The sequence below is a fragment of the Oreochromis aureus genome, linkage group 23, assembly GCF_013358895.1.
Source record: "Oreochromis aureus strain Israel breed Guangdong linkage group 23, ZZ_aureus, whole genome shotgun sequence".
NCBI classification, from domain to species: domain Eukaryota; kingdom Metazoa; phylum Chordata; class Actinopteri; order Cichliformes; family Cichlidae; genus Oreochromis; species Oreochromis aureus.
Genome location: NC_052963.1, coordinates 34,998,617 through 35,015,172, shown reverse-complemented (window position 1 = coordinate 35,015,172; position 16,556 = coordinate 34,998,617). Strand labels below are relative to the sequence as shown.

Below are 16,556 nucleotides of genomic sequence, written 5' to 3'. Positions count from 1 at the left end.
ATCTGAACGACAAAAGATCTTTTGCTGCTGAGAAACCAGATTCAAACCTCAGAGCTGTTTGTAAGATCTGCTCTGACAAGACGGCAACAATGCTTCTCATTCGGAGTCAAATTTGTCAGAACTGTGAATAAAGACGTGCATAAATTATGAACTCGGAAGATTATGAGGAAAATACAAGGAGAAATAAAATCAATGAGAAGAAAAAATGCCCAGCGCTCTGCCTCTCTGTGACAGTGCGAACCAGTGATGGATGCTGTAAATACAGTTCAAGCAGTTTCAAGGTTCGGCCTCTTGTTAATTCAGCGTAGATCGATAGTTGGTGAAAAAGAGTCTTTTTTTCTGTGTTTAATGACATGTTCAGATGACCTTCAACAACATCAGGGTCTGACTCATGTGATGACAAGGTTTAACAGGACAGGTAATAATGTGCTGACCGCTGTCATGCTACCTGACCCTCGGCCAACACCTGAAAGCCCTGAAAGCCCCTGGTGACGCTCACAGAGTTCATTTCCATAACAGATCATAGAAAACAACAAGCTAGGTGGCAACATTTCCTCACTGACAAATCCACAGGGGCCTTATTTTATCTTATTTATTGTGCATAGCATGTCTGTAAGCCCTCAGTCATGCAGACCTAGAATCAGTCAGTGACCCTGAAAAATGGATGTTCTCCGTGCCGTTGGTGAATGGTAGCTGGCTGTCACCGGGTCAAAGTGCTCACAAAGAGGGCGCTGATGCAAAAGCCTCCTTCTGGCTGCTTTGTTTGCTAGCAGATTGCTGACTTGTCTGCAAACACTTGTGCACAGAGGTTTTATTACCCAATGACTTGCTCCTTTTTAGTCTCCTCCTTCTGATTTACTGTCCTGAAACATGGTTGAATCTCTGGAAACATTTGTGTGTGGTGTATTACAGGTAACAACAAAGTAACCTGAACATGACTGTGCAGAAATAATGGAAAGATGCCATGGGACGCACACAAATACGAAGCACTACTCACAACTAACCAGTGCAAGCAGTGTTTACTGCACTGAGCCTGGTACTTTCTCTGTCTTTGTGTCAGAGAGTGCATTACAGCAAAGTGTATTTCACTGTGATCAAAGTCACAAACACAGAATGAGTTAAAAATGTCACACTATGTTCACGCCTTTAATCTTAAGATGTTCAGAGGTAGCCTATCACAAAAAACCAGAAAATATGCAATAACTCAGTCACAGAACAGGAACACTCAGGGCACATATGACTTTTATGTACAGTTACATTGAAGTAGGGCTGTAAACTTTACAGTTTGCTGTGAATTTCATCACAAGACAAGAACATCAGCATTAGAGGGTCAGCTTCTGCGATATCTGCACGTGGAGATAAACTGGCTTGGTGAAGTTTGATGGACAACATATCGATAAAAGTTCTGGGCCACACCTCTAAATCTTCAGGTGTTTTCAGCCCCACTGAAGTATGTGTTTAAGATCACCTAGCTGTGCAGATGGCCCTTAGAAACATTTGTGACAGTATGCTTCGTTGTTCTAAAGAGAGTGGTGCTGTAATAGGTTCTCTTATTTCCACGACTGCCCTATTATTGCGTGTTTAGCAACCATAGCAACTCAGCCACAAACTGGGAGACCACATGGAGTTACAGTAGGGTTGCCAACTGTCCCGTTTTAGCCGGGACATCCCGCATGATGAACAAAATTGTTTCGTCCCTTATTCTACCTTAAATATTGACCGTTACCTGCAGTGTCACATGCAGTGCATATTTACACTATGCCCAGCTGGTTGTCCACGCCAGAGTGTCCCTTAGCCCTAACCCTATCGCTGAGTGCTGAGAAGCTCTGCTGAGCTCCAAACCTCCAGCGGGATTACCATCATCATGGAAACCGTACACCAGGAGCTTCACGGATGATCAGCCCCTGTAGGCGTGACGTGTAGGCGACCCAGCACACTGGACCATGTAGTGTATGCTTTAGGTAACTAAAAATTCACTGTTGTACAAATTTACAAAATTCTGTTTCCTGTCGTCTATTTTTAACTACTTTAACTACTGTGAGCTTCATGTGTACATGAAAGTTGATATGAAATTAAATTGGAATTGAACTTATGATGGAAGATAAACTGAAGGAAAGTCAAATCCACACCTCCAACCTCCACACAAGTTCAGGTTCATTAAGTAATTTAAGTCTCATTTTTACTGCACTGAATCTACCACGTAACGTGCACAAGAGGCCGACGTGCGTGGTGTGCCTCTGTTCCTCTGCAACTTCACGACCAGTGTGCAAAGGTGGAAATGATGGTGCTGAAGGGGCTAATCGGGCTAAACCGGTTCAGATGGCGGGGTAGATTTAACTCCAAAACATAATCCACTGGAGGAGATTGCTGGAGTTATTCTAAAAACATACTTACACCGTATTTCTATAACACGAGATCTCTGGAGATCCACCTTGGGCGGCTCTTACCCTGGGAGGGGTGACGGGCAGTAGTAGTAGACAGCTAAGCCTTTCTGTTGGTCTTCTCATTATTAGACCAGAGCACAACACTGTTTGTGCCGTTATTGAAAATCAAAACATCACATTTGTTCTTTCCATGGATGTTTTAAAAAATGGAGGTATCACCAACTGGATAGCCTCGAGTTATGAAGCTTTGAGTTTAGCGTTTTCACCATTGCCCATGTCGTGGGTTGAAAAACACCCCCGAAGCACACCTGCATAAAGTGTCTGACATTAATAATGACCATAATTTAAAAAATGAACATCATGCTTAATTCAATATGACCCGAAACTGTGGACTAAGCCCAAAAGCTCTCTAAAAAAGTGTTTACTTTGGACGTAATGGAGGACCTTTTCCCCCATAGACTTCTATACGGCGGGTAGTGGTTATATAACCAGAGGTGACGCCCCCTGCTGGCTCTTCTTTGGCTTCACCTTTCAGGACACCTCCATCCATCTTTAACACAACCCACGGTTAAAACAAATAACCGACAGGTAAAGGTGCAAAAGCACTAAAAGTGGGCACTGACATTTAAATTCACGGGATGAAGAAAGGAGAAAAAAAAAAAAACTCGCTCCACAGAGCAAAGTCCTCGCCAGTGTGTATTTCCCATCTCCCCCTCCTCTCTCCTCCTGCGGTCCGCAAACAAGAAGTGTGTGTTTCCCTTTAAGGAGCCCCCACCGTTTGCTTAACAGAGGGAGGAAGAGCAGGCCTGCGGAACAGCGGCTGAGGAGGGGAAAAAAAAAATCCAACGGAGGACGGTTTCAAGTCCCCCCCAGTAGAAACTGTGCCTGATTTGTGGCCAATGTTGGAGATGTAAAAAAAAAAAAGAGAGAGAGAGAGAGAGGGAGGGAGAGGAGAGAGAAGGAGGAGGGAGGAGGAGGAGGAGGAGGAGGGGGAGGAGAAGGGGGGAGTAAAAACACTAAAGGGGTAGCTATGGAGATGGAGCGTTTTGCTGGCTGCTTTCTTTGACAGGTGTTGAGTGGGGCAAAAGTCTTAAAACAGAAGCAGCATGTACGCCAAAGGTAAAGGAGCCGTCGTCCCTTCCGACAGCCAGGCGCGAGAAAAGTAAGTGACCGAGCCGCCGTGTGTGTGTGTGAGCGCGCGAGGAGCGAGCGGCACAACTTTGTAAAGTAGCGAGGGTAATTTCACAGGAGCCGCTTTCCTCTTTCCTCCCTCCTCCCCGTGACCCCCTCGGAGGTGCGCGATAAACTTTTTCCTCTGCTCGTGGCTCCAGTTTGCGTGTTTGTGTCTGAAACACGGCTGCCGTGCGCACACTTCTGTCACTCGTGGGGAGCGACACTGTTGCCGTTTCCTTTCTGTCCTGATACTTTGTTGCGGCTCTCGGCATCAGAACTTCCATGCGCGTGGAGAGGAGCCTGCTCCTGCTCCTCCGGAGGGGGCAGGAGCAAGGGGCGGGATGGGCTGCCTGCTCTGCGGGGTCCCGAGGCGTGAAGCCGGGTCCACGCAGGGAAAGTTCAGTGAGCGGGGCCAAACTTTTGCAGTCACGGGAAGCAGAGCCTGAATGTTCAGCTGCTGCTTCTTGCAGGACGCCGAGGAACGTTAGGCTGAAGTCTGCGCTGTTATTGTGTGAACACATAATATTGGACAAATGATTAGAATTTCGTTTATTGCCTATTTCTGCTGTGCCTTATTATTTGTCCACATCGTCCTCCTTGCCTGTGCATCCTTCCAGGATTTGGGCTCACTACACAAAGCCAGTGTAACTTTTAAATGCCCCTGTCTCTCGTGGATGGGAGGCTGCCGCCCTCTCTCCTTTATGTCCCTGCTAAGCTGGAGCATGTCTTTCAAAGAGTTGGACCCTCTTTGCATCACAGCACTTTAGATCAGAGCCGTGTTTTATCATCATTAGCTATTTTTAAGCACTAAACAGTCTGAGGTTAGAGGAGTGTAGGGATCCCTGCTGGGATGCAATTGTAATCTAAAAACACTGTCAGGTCCTGGGAGGCTGTGCTGTTCCGCTGCACCTCATGCATCTGTAATAGAAGCCAAATTTCTTTAGAGACTCTCTTGTATTTTTTGATGCATTGCTGTGTCATATTCAATTGATTAAGCCTTCTAGAGATGTGGCTCGCTTATGTGCTTAGTGGAAGCTTCCTCGAATACGACTTTGTGCATGCCTTGTGCCACAAGCCTTTGATTTCACTCTGAATTCCCATCAGTTTATTGGAAAATTGAGCAGCTCTGTGTGTGTGTGTGTGTGTGTGTGTGTGTGTGTGTGTGTGTGTGTGTGTGTGTGTGTGCGCTGAGGAGTGAATCCTAAATGAAAACAGTCCCATGTGGTTCTCATGAACAGCAGGCAGGGTGACCTTTGAACCAGCATATGATGCTTTAATATTGCACATGAACCGCCAGCAGACGCCGAGGCTGCGTTTACACCTGTTTGTGTGGCTCAGCTTCATTAGTTTATTTACAATACGCTGAAAGCCATCTATCATTTGAGTTCTGTGTTCCCGTTGCTTGTTCGGGGACTGTGGATTATGCTCCGTGTGTTATTGGGAGTGAAATCAGTGCAGAGGCAGCATGTATTTCAAATGATAGTGTAGGAGGAGATTAATAATTGAACTCATAAGAAATACAAGTCTTTGGAGAGCTGGAAATGATGAATGCTGGTGCGCTAAGGCTGCTTGTGAATAACAGCGTTTCTGAGTTTGTTTTTCTGCGTTTATTCCCACCTTTTCTTTACGTCTCTGTGTATATTCGCGTCCCTTCGGCGTGTCACAGGCTTACAGGTGTTGTCCACACATCACAGATGACGCCTGCCCTCTCCGCTCACCTGTCTTGTCACCCTAACCTGCCCTGCAGGGCCAACACATGTTTCCTTGTAAGTGTAGAGCTCGCAACAGCTGCCTCAATGCATCACTGAATTGCCTCATATTCATATTTACATATTCATACGACTCTTTACATATTCAGATATTAAACAGAGGGCATCCCGGATGGGCTCGTATCTTATTAAAGCAGGCGTGCAGTGTGGCGTCACAGCTCCAGCTCTTGCGTAGAAGATTATGGTGCTCAGTTAGGTCATCTATAAATGAATAATATGACTTTACGCTCTTGGTTTCATTAAGTAAGGTTGCAGTGAGTTTTTGTACAACAGCTCCAATCATAATAAAGTGTGAATGTTTCCCCACTTTTATTTTTGTGTCCTTTTGATTTTAAAGGAGCTGCACGGCTCTTAGATTTAACACACAAATTTGCAGAGGAACATCAGATACACACACATTTAAGGCCAGAGAAAAATGTAATAGTTCAAAGCGTGTTTTCCTTGTGCAGCTGAAAGCAATTGGACGATTCATGACTGTGGGCAGGCCACGCGAGTTACACCAGGGGAAGAAGTTATAGAGGGAACTATTTACTGATAACTTTATATTGTGTTTTATTAAACTGCTTCCTTGTCTTGTGCCTAAAACGTTTCAAGCATGTGCACGTGCAATATTTAAAATCGACAGCATGTTTTCTTCCTGTGGGGTGTCAGAAGTGTGGTGATGGCCAGCTGCTGGAGCTTTTCAGGGATTAACCTCACACTGGAAATAACGGAACCAAAACAATCACGATATGTACACTAATTTTTTACACCACTCTGTTTACAGAGCCTAAAAAGGGCCTGTAACGGGGAGCATGCTTCAATACCGAGGTGGCAGCCTAACTTAGAAAGCAGTGCTTCATTTACCGAAGGACTTGTGAGGTTTTGTTCTTGATGAAGTGTTTAATAAAGCTGCTCTGTATTTACAGTACTGAACGCTGCAGGTATGTACAGTAGCTCTCAGGGTCACTACACAAAATGTTCCAGCATGCACTCTCAGTTTTGCTGTTAATTGTGTTGTGACACATGTACAGTGTGCTTTTTATTTCCGTCACAGCCTTGAAGCCAAGGCTCGAATCCAGCCCGTTTGCTCACAAATGCAACATGAAACAGTCACACGAGCGTTTCTAACTTTTGTGGATTCCGCTGCACGACCAAGGCCTCACCATACAGCTGTCTTGAGATCACAGGTAGCAGGAAATGCAGGGGGGTGAGGGGGGGGAGAGTGTTTTCTTTGCAGATCCTTGAGAAACGTTGTTGTGATGAGGCGTCTTGTAAAGAGAAAACAAGCTAATAATACTAATAAAGGTGGAGGAGGAACCGGTGCCCTCACAGCCAGAGAAATTAATTACTCTCTGCACTTTTCAGTGTTTTATTTAATTTAATTGGGACGGGAGTGACACTGAAGCTTCCGTATTAATGTCTCCTATGTAACTGGAACCTCTTTGAATTGTGCGCTGATGGAGCCAGCACATTAATTAAAGGCGCCATTCACAAAAATGTTTCACGGATCGACGCCACACCTTATTTTTATTGATTTTCTTCTTTTTTAAACTCGTGTTTGGTTTCTAAAAGAACTCGCTCCGCGCGTTTGTTTTCTAATCCTCGGTTTGTCCGTGTGGTTTCGAGTGCTGTTGGGTTTATGCGGGGAAAGAGCTTCAAGTGTAAAGTTAATCAGTTTGTTTTGAACATGGGTTTCTTTACATCCTCTGCTCCTCCCCCGACTCCTCCCATGTATTTACATGCACTTTAATGGGGATCTTCAGGTCTGAATGCATGGTTTTGATTCTACACAGATGGCTCTGCCATCTGCATTTTAGCCTTTTGAAGGAAGCATAAAGAGCTGCGCGCTAACACAAGCAGAAACACTGCTCTAAAAGTAAAGAAGCCCTCGATTTACCCTCAGCACCCTTTGGCTGACTGTGCTTTCATTCAGATATGTCAACAGTCAATTAATGCTGCCTTTCGTCAGCTGCTTCTGGTGCATCCGCACAAATTTGCTAGTTTTCTCACTTGAAATAAAGAAGAGAGTATAAATATTGAAGCTACGTGCCTGAAGTTGTTAATCAGTTTGGCAACAGAGCACACAGATGAGAAGTGCGCGTGTCTTTTATTAGCACACGGGAAAAAGCCTCGATCGGGCAAACGAGGCTCTGTGTGTTCCTAAACATACGTCGGTTACAAAACAAAAGCTCCTTTTTGAAGTTGCATCATCTTATCGTCCTCATTACCTGCTGAGGATGGTAGTCAATCGCTCTCGTCTGCCTCTTTCACCTAGAAACAGCTTTTGTGGGTTAAAAATCCAGTTTTACTGTTAAACTCTGAGAGAAGTTCCACGTGACTCTGTCAGCAGGTAACATCACAGAGCCGAGAGGGAGAGAGGAGGCTTCGTGTGTGCTTGTGTGTGTCTAACAATGTGTGGATTAACCCATGGCTAAAGCCACTGCTGTTTACATGCTCGGTGACGCTGATTTGTTTTGACAAAGGAAATGCCATAACTGAGCCCAAAAAATATACACAGCCGCTGCACAGCGGGAATAAGCTTTAGTGAAACAGCTTCACTCTATCACAGATGTCTCAAACGGGCATCCACCCTCTCATTCACCTTTAAGTGATACATCACTGCATCCACACCGGGCACAGCCGTACTGTGTGTATACGCTGGGTGTAGATGTTTCATATTTAGGGAAGAAGATATCGTGCTTTTATCCTGTCGCGCTTTAAAATCAGTATTTATTGTTTCTAAAAGGCATGTATGTGAAAGCAGATGCAGTTAGAGGCCCTGCCTCATCCTCCATCGCTTCCTTCCTCGGCCTGCCGCCGCTCTCGCTTCTGAATTATTGAAACAAAGACATGAGAGTTAATTTGCTAACTGTCTGTGTTTTAGCTCGCTAAACTCAGCCGAGATGCCCTTGTCTCCTGAGGCGAGCTGGGACAGCCTGGGGCTAAATGTCAGGTGTGTGTTTCCCGGGGATGTGACAGTGGGAGAGATCTCCTTGATGTGTGGACATGGAGCAAAGTCTTAGTTTGCTTGCGTGATGTTGGCGACGAGAAAGGAAGGAAGATCAGAAGCGATGTTGTAGAGGGTTTTCGTTCTTCTCCTTCGGAGCTGCTTATGGTTTAAAAATTGTTATGAATCATTTTGCGTCTTAAGATAAAGAAGATGAGGACGAGACAGATGCTCTGCCGGTTGGCTTTGTGGCTCTTTTAATACAGCCTGACACACTTTATGTGACGGGCCTTGATATTTAGTCGGCAGTCAAAGCACAGGTCAGATGTTCTTCCTCCCACTCAGACTGATCTCCCACGTCTCATCGACTAATTTGCATCAACAATTTGTTTTTTCTGTTAAATTTCCTTTGTGAACCTCTTCAGAGGAAGCATAAGCTGCGGAGAGGGCTGTTTGTGCTCGTGCTTTGTCTCGAAAGCATCTCACCTTTTATTCCTGACTGACACGTGTAACCGGAGCAGGGGTCACGGGGAAGCGTTCTCGCCGGTGCTGTCCGTAGAGCAAAGAGCCGAGGCCCTGACCTTCAGTTTCCCTCTGCCACAGCTAACCCCCTCACGCCTACTTTATCTACCTGTTCTTCTTCAAGCTCTGCTCCACCGGCTCGCAAAAATGTCTCCTCCTCAGCTGGGTTACACTTACTGGTTCTGACAGGGTAACAAAAGGTGTCCCCTGAAGCCTGGATTGAATGAGTGTTTTTAAATAATGCATTGCAGCCAGGGCAGGTGCCCATCGCTAGGGCACGGAGCCCCTCAGATCACACCAGACTCTGCCATGAAAATTTCATCGGCGCAGTGCTTATGGGAATCTGTTCGATCCTGTACGGCGTAGGTGCAGCATATAGGACCTGGCGCCTGCTGCTGGGTGTTTGCACTGCAAAGGCAGGGTTGATTTTGAACGTTACAACATGTGGCAGTCCCGTCTTCTTGTTTTGAGGAAGACCTATTTTTGTTTTCTTGCTCTGCTGCTGTCATAAAATGGAGCAGCTTCTTAGGAGGTTGTGAAAGGGTCTGTTATGACCTATGATCTTTTGCTGTGTCCCAACTCTAAACAAACAGTGAGCGAAAATACACCTAAAGAGCAATGAAGGCAAAATTTCAAGTTTAAAAACAGAAAATACAAACGTGCCAGAACATCGGTAGGATACAGGAGTCGAACCTTTTTCTTCTGGATGACACTCCTGTGATTTATGCACTTTTAAACTGTTAGGTGGGAGCAGTATTAGCTGTCCCTCAGAAACATCCCTGAGAATGCAGTTTAATGTCACGGGAACATCATTTTTGGGAGACAGGGTTGCTTGTGGAACCTTGCTAAACTGCAAGTACAGTTTCATTGCGATTGATTATTTAGCATACCTTCTCTCGCCCCAACCAGTCACGGTAGATGGCCGCCCCTCCCTGAGCCTGGTTCTGCTGGAGGTGTCTTCCTGTTAAAAGGGAGTTTTTCCTTCCCACTGTCGCCAAAGTGCTTGCTCATAGGGGGTCATATGATTGTTGGGTTTTTCTCTGTATGTATTATTGTAGGGTCTACCTTACAATATAAAGCACCGTGAGGCGACCGCTGTTGTGATTTGCCGCTACATAAATCAAATAAAATTGAATTGAATTGAAATGGCGTCCTCTAAATGTGCAGCTGCCAAAAATGCAGATGTGAGAAAAAGGATGCGCGACCTGAGTTGGCTTTGGTTGGCTGCTTCCACGCGAGTCCTTTCCCACACGACTGAGACTTTGACTGGAAGAGCGCGTCGGCCTCTGCTGGTTTAAATGCTCAAATAATTAACCACATAACTCTTTCGAGCTTTACATACGTTATTGACGCCCCTGCCAAAGGAGTCATTTTGGTGTTTGATGCTCCAACTAAAGTGATCAGTGTTTCTGTAGCAGCTCGTTTTCGCATTATTGCATATTTTCATGATTAGCTCCACGTGCCAAAGCTGCAGTCGTTACTCTTGGCTAAAAACAAGAAGCTTACAAATCTTTCTGTGTTTAAAAAATTTATTGCTGTGATTATTACCGTGCAATAGACTGAACCGGAAGGCTGTGCATAAAGAGGGGACGAGCAGGCTCTGATTCCTGAGGAAGCTGAGATCCTTCAGTGTGGGCAGCAAAATGATGGAAGTTTGCAGCAAGGCCTGTTGTGCTCTGTGATTGGCTGCAAACTGGACACTGTTGAAGCTGTGGTGGAGAGGAGGCCACTGAACAAACTGTGATCCATCACAGATAACCCCGCCACCCTCCAACACACGACAGGCAGTGGAGCTCCTTCTCCAACACACTGATTCAGCTCCACTGCCCAAACATGCTTTACCCTTTATATTACAATAGATCTGTGCGATACAGAGGGAGCGTCCAGATATTATTATTATTGGATGAAAATAGTATATCTCTTTCTCATTTAAAGTTTACATTTTTTGCTAAAATGCACAAAAATCTAACATGAAACTAAAATAAGTTAGTTTCATGTTAGTAGTGCCGTTTCCTTCGTATCCTGTTCTAATGAAACACAGCTGGAGGTAAAGTGATAATCTCGGTCATGTTAGAGCCAACAATCCTCTGAAATGTTAAAAAATAAAAGTGATTTTGCTGCACATTTTCGCAGATGACTCTTAGTTACAGACGATGGGCATTTTCCTGAACACCGAGCTGATCACTTGCACTTCAGCAGAACAGTTGCTGCATCTGCGATCAATATTAAACATTAACAACAAGCAATTTGCTCCTACATGTGACTCTGTACAGAAACCCTGCCCACCCGTCTTTCATCGTGTCCCCTTTACAAACAAACACACACACACCGTGTTTTCATATCTTTGTGGGGACATCTAATTGACATAATGCTAATTCACATAGCAGCTTACCCTGACTCTGACTATCAAAAATGAATGCCTAACCATAACCTAATTGTAACCCTGATGCTAAAACCACATTTGAGTCTCAAAAATGCCTTCAAACTCATGGGGACTGGGATTCTGGTCCCCATAAGGGCTGTTGGTCCCCACAAGCATAGCAAACGTACAATTCTTGGTCCCCACAAAGATATATAAACACAGCCACACACACACACACACACACGACATATATGTTTTCCTTAAACTGTGTGCTTACATTAGGCGCTGATACGGGCGTAAACAGGATGGTTTCAGATGTTAGAAATACCGCAGGTGATGGGATCGTGTGTCTGGCTGAAACTAGTCTGGACCAGCTGCAACACTTTAGCAGATAGTTCTCAAGACACTGCAGTGACATCTTTAAAGACATAAAGAGTCAGATTGTTCAACTCTGTTCCGGCTCATTATTGATTCATTCAGTATCACCCAGCAACAACCCAAACATCATAACTCTCTGTCTGGTCTGGCCTTGCATGTGATCAGCATAAAATCTATGGCCCCCACCGTACACAAAAGCACAGCACCTCCCCGCACTGTGCTGTAGACGCGGGGAGAGCTGAATATAGATGATTGCATGGTGTGGCGTCTGTCCGCGCTTCTTCATCGTAGTAAAAATATTTAGTAGAGCAGTTTGCTTTTGTCCTGAAATGGTGAACCCGAGGGAAGCATGTGTGTCCATGCAGATTTATGCAGATGAATTTGTTGTCTAACCGGGAGTGGGTGCCAGTATTTGAGTTCTTTGTGATAATAATGTTGGTAAATACTGTTTACCTGAGTTTTGTGAGTCTGGCCAAGTGGCAGTAAGATGAGTATTAATAAGGGAAGAGAAAGAAAGTAATTGGCTGGTCTCTAAAAACTGATGCTATTTATGATATAAAGTACATTTATGTTCATAATAAGTCCTTTGCAGCCACTGAGAAATATGTTTGTTTGCTTCTCTGCTGTGAATAGTTGAGAAGATCAATACCACTTTCAAATCTGTGCATCGAAGCGGGGCTAAGACGCTTTTCTTTACTTTCTGTCAGTTTAATTCTGTTACCACAGCACATTCTCATATTAATCACAGACAGAGTTTCATTTAAGGTTGTGCAAGTGATCCCTGTGAGCTAAAAGCTCAGGTTACCGTGAGCTTTTTTTACTCTCGCCTCTGTGTGATGTCAGTGAAAGTGGATATCTTTAATGTGGTCATCTCAGGCATACAGCTGTGGCTGTTTGCACAGCAGCACCACGGGAAGCCAATCAGGAGTCGGCTTAAAGGGTGAGCAGCAAACCCGGCTTGTTTCACACGGAGGATGAACCGAGCGGCTGCGTCGACGCTCCGTATCAGAGAAATGTTTTTTTGAACTATGAATTGTGATAATTCACTTTACTGAAATCTAAGAGCTGGAAATTTTCATAATGGGTTTAAAGTTACTACGAATAACTTTCCTGTATAAAGACAGGAAGCAGGGGCAGGTAGATCACCTGGCTCTGTCCACAGAATACAACATTTGCCTGTCAGTACCTCTAAAACTCTAAAACCATGTGATTTTTATTTATCTAATGTTCCACAAGCTGACGTAAAAAGAGGACATGGTGGTTTGTAGTAGGATAATGTGTCGTGCAGACTCAGGACACAAGCTGTGAGAGTGCGAGGATGGCTGAGGAAGGGAGACCTGTGCTGGTACCGATTTTCAAGAGCAGATCTGTAGTAACTACAGTGGAATAAAGCTGAGGAGCCATACCATGAAGATACGGGAATGACTTGTGGTCTGTAATGAGAGTAAGGAACAGGTGGAGAAGAGCCTGGAGAGGTGGAGGTATGCAGTGGAGAGAAGAGGAATAAAAAGTAGTAGAAACAAGGCAGAGTACATGTGTGAAGCAGGGAGGATGCTAGCAGAGGTAGTGAACCTGGGGTTAACTATCCAAAGCACAAGGGAGGTGAAGAGGAGAGTGCGGGGAGGGTGGAGCAGGTGGAGATGAGTATTAGGGGTTATTTGTGACAGAAGGACAGCAGCAAGACCGAAATCAAAGGTTTCCAGGATGGTGGTGAGACACGGCAAAGTCAGGGAGGCGAGGCCAAGGCGCTTTAGATGTGTGTGGAGGAGAAAAGGTGGATGCTGAGGTTGGATGTAGTGAAGGAGGACATGCAGAGGGTTGGTGTGACAGAGGAGGATGCTGGGATGGGAGGAGGTGGAGGCAGATGATCCGCTGTGGTGACCCCTAAAGGGAGCAGCCAAGAGAAGAAGGAGAAGAAGAATGTGTCGTACAGTTTCTTGGCGGGAAGCGATGACTTTATGAAGTCCCACCATCTTGTTGCTAGGCAACCGGACTTTTACTGGTTCTCGGATCGACACATCACACGAGCCGAATTCATTTTCTACAGCAAAAGTTAAAAATGTGTGTTTTTATTGGTGACTGGTGGGAAACTGTGCAGTCAAAATGTGCACGACTTGTTTAAAGTCATGAACCAGCGTTTAAAAAAAAAGATTAATAGTAGAACCGAACATTATTCTTTTTTTTCCTGTGCATGAATAAATAGTTTAACTCAGTAGTTTGATCCTTTGTGATCAGGCCTCACAGATAGCAGGCTCTGGGTTGGAAGCAGCCGGCTGACTGAGGTCTTTATCCCTGTGCTGATGCTCTGGTTGCCTCCATCAGTACAAAGACAAGCAGACTGTGTTAATTGGTTAATGTCACATGCAGGTGTGAGTGTGAGCTTGAACAGCTTGTCTGTCTTTTCGTACACGATTGACTGGCAGGTGTAGCCCACCTCTTTACCCGGTGATTGGCTCCTGCTCACTGAAACCCTCTAAAGGATATGCGAGTAAAGCTTCCGTGATGAATACAGGCTGAGCTGCAAAGTGTAAATATGAGGACATAAAGTCTATTGTTTAGTGTGAGAAGAATACACTATATTTTTGATATCAGCAGAAGTGTAATATTAAAGGCTTGTTTGCAGAGCCCCCTCAGCCATTTCCAGCAGCTGTGTTTCTGCTCTTTTAGCTGGATGATCCTAAAAGATTTTCTTTTAATGGACCGAGCTTAGACAGCAATATTTGATTTAAGATTTGTCTCACAGGTGATTGAAAAGCTGCTAATAATTATCAGCTGTGCTTCTGTCTTAAACTAATTGCTGTTTATATTAATGAATCATTTTTGCCTCTTAAAGAGTGATTTGTGTTATCATTTCTAACACGTAGAATCCACTTGGGTGTGTTCGCGTCTGAGGATATTCTTCATCCACGTTTTTCTCTGTGCCTCAGCAGCAGTCATCCTGAAACCTGCACATCACACATTCATGACCCCGTCGCTGTGTATATGATATCTGTACTGTAAAATCAGTTTATCCGAGCGCCATCTCAGATGACACGGCGATGATTTTCCGCCAGTTGTGCACAAACGTTTGACTTTTCCTTCACTTTTGAAATCCTCCTGAATGAACGCTCACTGATCCTCAGCGCTCACTCCTCCTCTCGTCTCTGCTCTTGTTTTTCAGGTTAGCTTTATATGTGTACGAGTATTTGCTGCATGTTGGTGCGCAGAAATCAGCACAGACCTTCCTGTCAGAGGTAAGAAGCTCTTTTAGTTTGACTTCCTGTTCAGCGAGAATGAGTGTGATTCCCCCTCTATTGTATGACTAGGAATGGAATTCACATTATGAGCTGTTATGTGTTCGAGCAGGCAGCTGAGGTCCCGACTTTGAGAAAGTGTAAAAACATGAACATGTTAGTGAGCCTAGTCCTGTGTGTGTGTGTGTGTGTGTGTGTGTGTGTGTGTGTGTGTGTGTGTGTGTGTTTTACAGTTGCTGAATAACAGCAGTACTTTGGAGTGTTTATTAATGTGGGACAATGTAAACATGCTGTCAGTTGGGCTTCTTAATGTGATTAGCATCCCTTCGTTATTAGCTCCAGTTTAATCAGCTGTTAAATTGGAGCAGTTTGACATGCTGTAAGCTGGTGCTGTTGCTCCTGTCCTGTTCTGACATTTAACAAGTTAAACCGAGCGTAACTTTAGTATTGGAAACAGTTGCAAACGTAACCATTTGTTTCAGGTCTGCTATACATATTAGCCTTATATTATGCCCTTGAACTGTCGAGGAGGTAGGGTCTCTAATGTGTTGCATCCTCTTCCTTAATGTACATCCTTCCTGCTAATGGTCCCATGTCCAGGCCTCCTTCAGGAGAACACCTCCGCTGCTCATTGGCTTTATTCATCTCCGCTTAATACAGGCCACAACGCAGAGAGGGCTTTAATGGCAAACAAAGGCGGGCCTGTATCATCCAACTTTAATACCGACGTGATTTATGTGTCATTTAATCAGATGAAGTCAGGGTGGAGTCGTGTAGAGATGCTGGTGCACATGTGTGCTGCATATATGTGATACTGACCCTCAGAGCAGGCTTCCTGCACATTAGTCCCAGCCCAAAAGAGAAATTCAATGAAGACATTCACTAACAAAGGTTTATGGTCTCCGAGGAGGCTTAAGCATCCGGAATCGGACGATTTCCAGCTGACTGGTGACAGCCAACCGAATGCGAGCTGGTCTGTTTTACGAATGAGCAACAAGCGCAGAGCGGTGCAGGAGAAAAGCCACGTGCACACTCGCAGCCCCGCTAACATGTTGTTGTGCGCACTAGCAAAGGATTCAAGCACCTGACATTTGTTATATTAACCTGACCAGGTAAAAAATCAGATAACTATTTGTACCTATTTCCAGTTTCTTTTGTTATAAAAGTGTTATAGAGTTATAAAGGATGTTTTTATTTTGTTTGTATATGCTGTCAACTGAAGTTCTTAGAAAATCAGAAGTCGGTATCAGTCGGTCACATTTAGAGCAAAAAGTTTTCATATCGAAGCTTATAAAGGATCATTTTTCACTGATTTCATAAAATCATTTAGGTATATAATCACTACATATAAACACATGGATGTGAGAGGAACAGCTTAGCCCTGCAAAGCCTGAACCATCAAATAATTACCAGAAAATTCAGTTATTTTTAAATTGAATGTTTGCTGAATCTTTGACAAATTTTAAAAAACGATTAATTTGCTTCGTATTTGCCACAACGGGCATTTTTGTGCAATTTATTTATGTTTTATTGGGGAAAGAAAATCACACTGATGATGTAGAGGTCTCAAAAACTCACAAAAGCCCACTTGGAAACCACCGGTTGCTAGGGAAAAATATGTATTTCCAACTGGTTGGCGACTTGTTTTTGAAAGTGATCGCAGAGAGATGCACGATCCTGCACTGAAAACCTCTGTGCCATTGCTTTGTTTGCTAATATTAGCTTTGTTTAGGTACTTTACACTAAACATAGCATGTTTAGTGTATTTATAACACTGAACAGTGAATACACAAATAAACAAATAGC

At 44.4% G+C, this 16,556-nt stretch overlaps 1 protein-coding gene across 2 annotated transcripts in view; it reads left to right on the top strand.

Annotated features, from left to right (window-relative positions):
* Positions 1-3,355: 3,355 nt before the first annotated feature.
* ssbp4 (single stranded DNA binding protein 4) overlaps positions 3,356-16,556 on the top strand; it is an 84,178-nt gene continuing 70,977 nt past the window's right edge. Inside the window, exons 1-2 of one of the 2 annotated variants that reach the window (XM_039607326.1) lie at positions 3,356-3,546; positions 14,678-14,750. In XM_039607326.1, the coding sequence (XP_039463260.1) occupies positions 3,491-3,546; positions 14,678-14,750 (129 nt within the window). In that variant the 5' untranslated portion in view covers positions 3,356-3,490. The remainder of the gene's footprint in view (positions 3,547-14,677; positions 14,751-16,556) is intronic. The other variant, XM_031726770.2, reaches the window with a different exon arrangement.